General features: G+C 43.7%; 1 protein-coding gene across 1 annotated transcript; it reads left to right on the top strand.

Moving 5' to 3' along the window:
• Positions 1–6870: 6870 nt before the first annotated feature.
• LOC129711872 (uncharacterized) lies at positions 6871–8504 on the top strand (the record flags this gene model as incomplete). The annotated part of the gene is made up of 2 exons (XM_055660263.1): positions 6871–7351; positions 8344–8504. Coding segments are annotated over 2 exons (642 nt in total), but the record flags the coding sequence as incomplete, so codon positions are not given.
• Positions 8505–10248: the final 1744 nt, after the last annotated feature.

Below are 10248 nucleotides of genomic sequence, written 5' to 3'. Positions count from 1 at the left end.
CACGCTAGAGTCAGGAAACATGTTCCCGATGTTGGGGGAGTCAGAACCAGGGGCCACAATTTAAGAATAAGGGGTAAGTCATTAGAACGGAGATGAGGAAATACTTTTTCACACAGAGAGTTGTGAATCTGTGGAATTATCTGCCTCAGTGGAGGCCAGTTCTTTGGATGCTTTCAAGAGAGTGTTAGATAGAGCTCTTAAATATAGCAGAATAAAGGGATATGGGGAGAAGGCAGGAATGGGGTACTGATTGTGGATGATAAGCCATGATCACATTGAATGGCAGTGCTGGCTCGAAGGCCTTCTCCTGCACCTATGTCTATTTCAATTAACCCATTCTCCGCCTCTATTATGCCACCCCCTTTAACTTGGCAGTAAATGGCAGTCTTTATCAAAGACTTTACCATTTATCATACATCTACTGTCCACTTTCTGCATTTTTAGAACTTGCTTTCATTCTGGAGCAACCTAAATACCTTTAAGGGCGGCAGAGGAGCGGCACGTGAAGGAGTGAGTGCAGGGATTTTAATTAGCAAATTGGTAGGTTAGCGAATCAGTCAATTTGTCAGCTTACATAAGCAAGGTTTGCTCGAGGAGCGGTCTGTCAGGGAGCAGCCTTGTCGAGGGAAGTGCCTTGTGAGAAAATTGTGAGTCCTTATGTCTTCAGCGAAGAGGCTGAGGGAGGAGACTACGCCAAAAGTTGGAGAGCGCGAGACAGAGGAGAAATGACATGCAAGCTGATTCAGTGTGATGCTTGCAGGATGTGGGGGTCAGGGACACTGCTGATGCCTCTGGCTGCTACAACTGTGTTCAGGTTAAGCTCCTGAATGACTGAGAACCAACTGGGTGACCTCAGGATCAAACGGGGCAATGAGAGTTTCCTGAACAGGACCTACTTTCAGATTGTTACACCGAAGATACCGAAAGAGAGAAGGTGGGTGACGATGGTGAAGGGAAGAAAGCTTGGAGAACAGGAGACCCCAGGGGATGTACCTCTTGAAAACAGGTTCAACATCTTGGAAGCTGTCGGGACAGAAAACACTGACATTCTGAGTGGGGGACAGGTCTGCGAGTCAAAACATGGTGCTGAAGCAAAGCCGAAGAGACAGACATCAGGCAAAGCTGTGGTAGTCGGGGACTCCAGCGTGAGAGGTACAGACAGGGGGGGGGGCTTAGAACTAGCTATTTACAAGGTAAGTAATGGATTAAAAGTATTATATATGAATGCATGAAGTATAAGAAGTAAAGTGGATGAGCTTGAGGCTCAGTTGGAGATTGGTATATACAGCGTATTCCGACCAAACACTTTTTACACATTTTGTTACATTACAACCTTATTCTAAAATGGGTTAAATTTATATGTTATATCATCAACCTACACACAATACCCCACAATAAAAAAGTGAAAACAGGTATTTATAAATGTTTACAAAGTAATTAAAAATAAATAACTGAAATATCATATACATAAGTATTCAGACCCCTTACTCGGTACTTTCTTGAGGCACCTTTGGCAGCGATTACAGCCTCAAGTCTTCTTGGGTATGACGCTACAAGCTTGGCACACCTGTATTTGGGTAATTTCTCCCATTCTTCTCTGCAGATCCTTTCAGGCTCTGTCAGGTTGGATGGAGAGTATCGATGTACAGCTATTTTTAGGGGACTCCAGAGATGTTCAATCGGGTTCAAATCTAGGCTCTGGTTGGGCCACTCAATGACATTCACAGACATTTCATGAAGCCACTCCTGCATTGTTTTGGCTATGTGCTTAGGGTCATCGTCCTGTTGGAAGGTGAACTTCCGCCCCAATCTGAGGTCCAGAACACTCTGGAAAAGGTTTTCATCAAGGATCTCTCTGTACTTTGCTCTGTTCATCTTTCCCTCAATCCTGACTAGCCTCCCAGTTCCTGCTACATCAGCCCCACGGCATGATGCTGCAACCACCATGCTTCACCGTAGGTATGGTATTGGCCAGGTGATGAGCAGTGCCTGGTTTCCTGCAGATGTGACGCTTGGCATTCAGACCATCAGACCAGAGAATCCTTTAGGTGCCTTTTGGCAAACTCCAAGCAGGCTCTCGTGAGCCTTTTACTGAGTAGTGGCTCCCATAAAGGCCTGGTTGGTGGAGTGCTGCAGATATAGTTGTCTTTCTGGAGTGTCTTCTGGAGTGTCCTCCCATTGCCACAGAGGAACTCTGGAGCTCTGTCAGTGACCACTCTGACCAAGGCCCTTCTCCCCCGATTGCTCAGTTTTGCCAGACGGCCAGCTCTATGAAGAGTCCTGGTGGTTTCAAAGTTCTTCCATTTAAGAATGACGGAGGCCACTGTGCTGTTCGGGACCTGCAATGCTGCAGAAATAGTTTCATACCTTTCCCCAGATCTGTGTCACGACACAATCCAGTCTCGGAGATCTAAGGACAATTCCTTCGTCTTCATGGCTTGGTTTTTACTCTGACATGCACTGTCATCTGTGTGACCATATATGGACAAATCAGTCCAATCAATTTAATTTACCACTGGTTGACTCCAATCAAGTTGTAGAAACATCTCAAGGATAATCAATGGAAACAGGATGAATCTGAGCTCAATTTTGAGTGTCATAGCAAAGGGTCTGAATACTTATGTAAATGTGATATTTCAGTTATTTCTTTATAATTACTTTGCAAAAATTTCTAAACACCCGTTTTCATTTCTTCATTCTGGGGTACTGTGTGTAGATTGATGATAAAAAAAAAAAGAGTCCATTTTAAAATAAGTGTAATGTAACAAAATGTGGAAAAAGTGAAGGGGCCTGAATACACTGTATGACATTGTGAGGATTACAGAGACGTGGCTGCAGGAGGATCGGGACTGGGAACTGAATATTCAGGGTTATACATCCTATAGAAATGACAGGCAGGTGGGCAGAGGAGATGGGGTAGCTCTGTTGGTGAGGGATGAAATTCAGTCCCTTGCGAGGAGTGACATAGGGACTGACTATGTAGAGTCACAGTGGATAGAATTGAGGAATTGTAAAGGTAAGAAGATACCAATGAGAGTTATCTACAGGCCCCCAGTCACTAGCCTGGATATATGGTGTAGGTTGCAGCAGGAATTAAAATTGGCATGTAACAAAGGTAATGCCACTGTGATTATGGGAGATTTTAATGTGCAAGTAAACTGGACCCCAAGAAAGAGAGTTTGTAGAGTAATTCTACAAATCCAAGATGGATTTTTAGAGCAGCTTGTACTGGAGCCCACCAGAGAGAAAGCAATTCTGGATTTAGTGTTGTCTAATGAACCAGGGAACTAAAGGTAAAGAAACCGTTAGGAGGTAGTGACCATAATATGATGGTTTAATCTGAAATTTGAGAGGGAGAAGGTGAAATCAGAAGTGTCAGTGTTGCAGTTGAACAAAGGGGACTATGAAGGCATGAGAGAGGAGCTGGCCAAAGTCGACTGGAAAAGGATCCTAGCAGGAATTACACTGAAAAAGCAATGGGAGGACTTTCTGGGCATAATCCAAAAGATGCAGGATCATTTCATTCCAAAGAGGAAGAAAGATTCTAAGAGGAGTAAGCGGCAACCATGACTAACAAGGGAAGTTAGGGACGGAATAAAATTAAAAGAAAACCCAGCAAAGAGTAGCAGGAAGCCAGAGGATTGGGTAACTTTCAAACGACAACAGAAGGTAACATAAAGGGCAATAAGGGGTTATAAGATGAAGTACGAGAGTATAATGACCAAGAATAACCATATAACCATATAACAATTACAGCACGGAAACAGGCCATCTCGGCCCTACAAGTCCGTGCCGAACAACTTTTTTTCCCCTTAGTCCCACCTGCCTGCACTCATACCATAACCCTCCATTCCCTTCTCATCCATATGCCTATCCAATTTATTTTTAAATTATACCAATGAACCTGCCTCCACCACTTCCGCTGGAAGCTCATTCCACACCGCTACCACTCTCTGAGTAAAGAAGTTCCCCCTCATATTACCCCTAAACTTCTGTCCCTTAATTCTGAAGTCATGTCCTCTTGTTTGAATCTTCCCTATTCTCAAAGGGAAAAGCTTGTCCACATCAACTCTGTCTATCCCTCTCATCATTTTAAAGACCTCTATCAAGTCCCCCCTTAACCTTCTGCGCTCCAGAGAATAAAGACCTAACTTATTCAACCTATCTCTGTAACTTAGTTGTTGAAACCCAGGCAACATTCTAGTAAATCTCCTCTGTACTATCTCTATTTTGTTGACATCCTTCCTATAATTGGGCGACCAAAATTGTACACCATACTCCAGATTTGGTCCCACCAATGCCTTGTACAATTTTAACATTACATCCCAGCTTCTATACTCAATGCTCTGATTTATAAAGGCTAGCAAATATAAGAATATAAAAAAGGATAGTAAAAGCTTCTTTAGGTAATGTAAGAGAAAAAGATTAGTAAAAACAAATGTGGGTCCCTTGAAGGCAGAAACAGGTGAAAGTATTATGGGGAACAAGGAAATGGCAAAGAATTGAACAGGTACTTTGGTTTTGTCTTCACTAAGGAAGACACAGAAAATCTCACAGATGTATTAGAGGACAGAGGATCCAGGGAGTCGGAGGAACTGAAAGAAATTAGCATTATGCGAGAAATATTATTGGGTAGTGTAGGAGCCATTCATGCTTAGGCCAGTTACTGTTAGCATATTTTATTACTTTGTCTAGATATTACGTTTAGTACAGGTAGCCGCCTTGAACAAAAAGCACAAGTTTGAGGCACAAAAAGAGCAATGGAAAAGAAAGATTTTGCTGGCAGCAACCAAAGCCAGGCTTGACTTTGAGCTTGAGGCAAAAGAAGCCTCAATTGAAAAGAGACGGCCCTGGCAGCAACCTATGCCAAGCTTGAGCTCGAGGCACAAGATAAATATTTTAAACGAGAGATGGAACAGTTGGAACTAGAGAGGGAACTGGTGACAACTGATGCAAGGTTTAATGTACTTGAGACCAAGAGATCAAGAAAAAGTGGGCACACATTGGGGCGGTGTCCACAGATCGAAGCCTAGGAGCACAAAGAAAGGATAGACTTCTTAAAGGAGAAGGAAGTCTGCTTTGGATGTATGAAGAAAGGACACATGAATAGAGACTGCAAGAGTCATATGATGTGATGATGTGTGCAAACAAAATCATCCTGAAATACTTCACACTGAACAGAAGAACACAGAGAAGAAGCCGGAGCATACAGAACAGAATGAGAAGCCAACTGTGAGTGATGCTGTTTCCTCATCTAAGATGTGTGCGCATATTGGGGCTTGTGAAGAAACCTGCATCCTCTCCATCTTACACAGGTAAAGAGCCACAAGGGGGACACAGTGTTGCAAACATACGCATTTTTGGATCATGGAAGTTCAACTACCTTTTGCACAGAAAGATTGATGAGAAGGCTGAACATTACAGGACAAAGGACACAGATATTCTTACGTACCATGAAGGAAGAGACACCTGTGTTCAGTCATCATATCTCAGGTTTGGAAATATCTAGTCTGGACAAAGACGATTTTATACAACTATCTGATGTGTTCACAAATAAGACCATGCCGGTTTCTCATCCAAACATTCCCAAGTAGGAAGACCTGAAACAATGGCCTACTTGAAGGATATCAAGATTCCTAAATTAGACTCTGGCATTGACATACCATCGGAACAAATGCTTCAAAGGTATTGGAACCTTGGGAGCTGGTCAACAGTCAAGAGGAAGGACCTTCGCCATAAGGAAACTACTAGGATGGGTCATCTATGATCCCCTTATGAAGACACAATGAAGGCACGGATGAAAATGGCTGCCCGGCTGCTGCTGTCAATCAAATATCCACTGTAAACATAAAGAAACTACTGGTCAAGCAATACAATCACGACTTCAGTGAAAGAACCAGCAAGGAAGCAGAAGGAATGTTCAGAGAAGAGGTAAAGTTCTTGAATATTATGAATTACTCAGTAAAGATGATAGATGGACACTATTGTCGAGACTTGCATTTCAAACAAGAAAGTGTCAGTTTGCCAAACAACCGTTGCATTGCAGAGCAGTGCATCCTGAGCCTGAAACGCAGGTTTGGCAAGAATAAGAAATGTCATGATGAATATACATCTTTCCTCACAGAAATGATTGATAATGGTTATGCAGAAATTGTACCAGTGGACCAGCTGAATCGAAGTGAAGGAGTATATCCCACACCATGGGGTGTATCACTCTAGGAAAGGAACCTTGAGTATGGGGCAGTCTTCAAAGGAACATCACTTAGCTGCAGGGTCCAGACGTTACCAACTCACTTATTGGAGTTCTCATCAGATTTAGACAAGAACCGGTTGCTTTGATGGCTGATATCAAAACAATGTTTCATCAGGGTCAAGGTATCAGAAAAGCATATTGACTATTTGTGGTTCCTGTGGCGGCCTGAGAGTGATGCACAGCAAGATCTTGTTGAATAGCGGATGATGGTACATCTTTTTAGAGCAGTATCATCACCAAGTTGTGCAAACTTAGTATTAAGGAAGACTGCTGAGAACAAAGCTTCTTTCCCAGCAGAGGTGACTAACACAGTAAAGAACAGCGTCTATGTAGATGATTGTTTAAAACCCATGTCTTCAGAACAGGAAGCAATTCAAATGGCAACAAACCTGATTTCCCTTTGTCAAATCGGAGAATTTATGCTGTTGAAGTGGATCAGCAACAGCCGTGCTGTATTGGCATCCATTCCACAAGAAAACAGAGCCAAGGGGACCAGGGAGTTGGACTTGGACAAAGACAATCTGCCAATGGAAAGGACACTGGGATTGCACTGGTGCGTTGAAGCAGATGTGTTCCAGTTCAGAATTGCGGTACAGTAATGACCATACACCTGACGGGGCATCTTGTCCGTAGTTGGCTCTATATACGATCCTTTAGGATTTCTTCAACCATTTACTCTGCCAGCCAAGCTGATTGTGCAGGAGCTCTGTAAGGAAAAACTCGGACGGGATGAGAACATAACGCAAACCTTCTCTCAGCGATGGACAGGATGGTTAATAGATCTGAACAAGATGGCGGAATTTAAAGAAGACCGGTGCATGAAGCCCGCTAACTTTGGTCAAATCAAATTGGCACAGTTGCACCATTTTTCAGACACCAGCGAAAGTGGCTACGGTACTGTTTCATATCTAAGGCTGGAAGATGATAACAAAGAAGTGCATGTTGCATTCATAATGGGAAAGGCCAGAGTGGCACCAGTGAAGCAAATGACCATTCCCAGAATGGAGATTACAGCTGCAGTTCTAGCTGTCAGAGTGGACACAATGCCTCAAAAGGAATTACAGCTTCAGCTGGACAAATCCATCTTCTGGACCGATAGCACAATACAATACAATCCAATACAATATTTATTGTCATTTGAACCTCAGTGAGGCTCAAATGAAATTCTGTTTCCTCAGCCATACAAACAAAGACAATTCCTAGACATACACACAATTTAATTCACACAAACATCCATCACAGTGAACCCACTGTGATGGAAGGCAAAGTCTTTTCTCTCCCCTGTTCTCCATTTCTCTCCCGATGTCCAAGCCCCAGGTGGGCGATGATAATTCCCACGGCCATTTTAGGCCGTGCCGGGCGATTTAAGGCCCCGCTCCTGGTCTAAAAGTCACAATGTTGGAGCCCCCGGCGGGCGCTGTAATGTCCCACGGCCATGAAGCCGCGCCGGGCGATGTACGGCCCCGCTCTGGGTCGTTCCAACACCGCGACACGGGCTGGAGAAGTCGCGTCGTGGGAGCTCCGGGAAGCGGTCTCTCCACCCGGACCCATGTCCCAGTCCACCGGACCTGCGGCTGCATTGCTGGAGCCTCCGAGCACCAGGAGTCGAGTCGCAGCAGCGAGTCACCACCACTCCCCATGCTCCGAGGCCGGCCAGCACCACGATGGTGAGTAGTCCGCAGCTCTGCAGTCTCCCGAGGCCCCGGGTCGTTCAGGTTGGAGGCCGCTCCACGGTGCTAGGCCCCAACGACAATGGAGACCGGACAGGTTAAAGGTCGGGTCTCCCGGACAGGGAAGAGATTTTAAACAGTTTCCCCCTTTCCCCCCCCCCCCCCCCCCCCCCCCCCCCCCACATATACACATTTAAAACCAGTATTAAAAAACACCAACACTACATTTAACTAGACAAAAAATAAAAAAAAGACAGACAGGCTGTAGGGGCCGCTGCAACGGGTGAGTCGCACCGCCGACATCTCATCAACATCGAAAACAAACGCTTTCAAACATTTGTAGCAAACAGGATCTCCTTTGTAAGGGATGTTACTGATGTATCACAATGAGATATGTTAGCACAAAGGAAAATCCTGCAGATGAAGCCTCTAGAGGACTAATAGCAGACTGCTTCTTAAGCAGTAAGAAATGGATCAAGGGACCAGAGTTTCTCTGTAAACCACACAGAGAGTGGCCAAAGCTTAACCTGGAGTCTGCAATCTCTGCTAATGATCTGGAATCAAGCAAAACATCACATTGAACATCATTGTCATGGATCCATTGGACTCAACAAACTATTTAATTACCTATTTCTCATCATGGAGTAAGCTGAAGACTGCGGTAGCTTGGTTTCTTAAAGTTAGAACAATGCTCTTGCTGTTGACTCAAAAAAGAAAGGAGATGGCTATGGGTAGTTAAGAAAAGGATCCTGGCAAACTAAAGAAAATGGTTGATAAAGAGATGCAAGTCTTTAAACCAACATTCGGCGGACAGTGTTTATGTACTGAAGATCTTCTCCAAGCAGAAAACGCAATTATCTCTTTCTGTCAAAGATTCAAAGAAAAGCTATCAATATTAGAAGCTGGTAAACACAGTGTCAAAATAAGCAGTCATTTGTACAGTTTAAATCTGTTCCTGGAGAATGAACTTCCGAGAGTGGGTGGTCGTCTGAATAGACTAGAGATGCATGAAGAGGCCAAACATCCTGTTATTCTCTCCAAGGACATTCACATATCAACACTACTGTTACAACATATCCATGAACAGCTCGGACATGAAGGAAGAAATGATATGCTGTCAAGACTCCGTAAAAGATACTGGATTATCAAAACTAAAACCACTGCAAGGAAGGTCATAACAGACTGTGTTATGTGTCGACGACAGCGGGGAACAGTTGGAGAACAGAAAATTACAGACTTGCCTCTGGAGAGGATTTTACCTGACAAGCCTCCATTTACAGATGTAGGAGTAGACTACTTTGGTCCTATAGAGATCAAAAGAGGACAAAGTCTTGTAAAAAGGTATGGTGTCATCTTCACTTACATGGAGAGCAGGGCAGTACATCTTGAAGTTGCATCTACACTTGACACAGACTCCTGCATTCATGCCTTACGATGATTAATCTGTCGACGAGGTCAAGTTTCATCTTTAAGATCAGACAATGGCACAAATTTTATCAGAGCAGAAAGAGAATTGAGAGAAGCCACTCAATGGCTTAAATCAGAACAAGATCCAAAATGATATGTTTCAGTGAAAGAAAAGTTGGAATTTCAATCCCCCAGCAGGATCCCATTACAGCGGTGTTTGGGAATGAATGATTCGCATGGTTCGAAATGTGATGCGCTCCGTTCTTAAACAACAAGTTCTGGACGATGCAGGATTGCAAACTTTACTTGGTGAAGTTGAAGCAATTTTAAATGATCGACCCATTACCAAGAATTCTGATGATCCAAAGGACCTGGAAGCACTTACACCAAACCATCTTCTTCTGTTGAAGACCAAGCCAATACTACCACCTGGACTATTTGTGAAGGAAGATTTGTACATAAAGTGCAGATGGAGACAGGTACAATATATGGCAGACGTTTTTTGGAAATGGTGGACACATGAATGCTTGCCTCTAATCCTAGAACGACAATGATGGTCAAGGGTAAGAAGAAGCTTTATTCCAGGTGACATTGTTTTTGTGGTTGATGCCACTGCACCACGTGGCTCTTGGCTGATGGGCAGAATATTGGAGATCATACAGATGCACAAGGTCTTGTGCGTACAGTACGACTTCAGACTCGGAACAACTTCTTGGTAAGACCAATAACTAAGATATGTCTGCTCCAAGAAGCCAATGGAGAAGATTGAAGAATCACTAAAGAAGATTGAATGCCAAGACATAGTGCATACCTTTTGCTTTTGATAATATGTTAAGCTTGTATAGCTCCTTTTAATGTTTATTGATAATTGCTGCGTTATATACGTAGAATAATTAGGGGCCGGTGTGTAGGAGCCAT

This window comes from Leucoraja erinacea, chromosome 1, assembly GCF_028641065.1.
Source record: "Leucoraja erinacea ecotype New England chromosome 1, Leri_hhj_1, whole genome shotgun sequence".
Classification (NCBI taxonomy): domain Eukaryota; kingdom Metazoa; phylum Chordata; class Chondrichthyes; order Rajiformes; family Rajidae; genus Leucoraja; species Leucoraja erinaceus.
The sequence above is the reverse complement of the archived record's forward strand: the minus strand, read 5'-3'. Positions and strand labels throughout refer to the sequence as shown.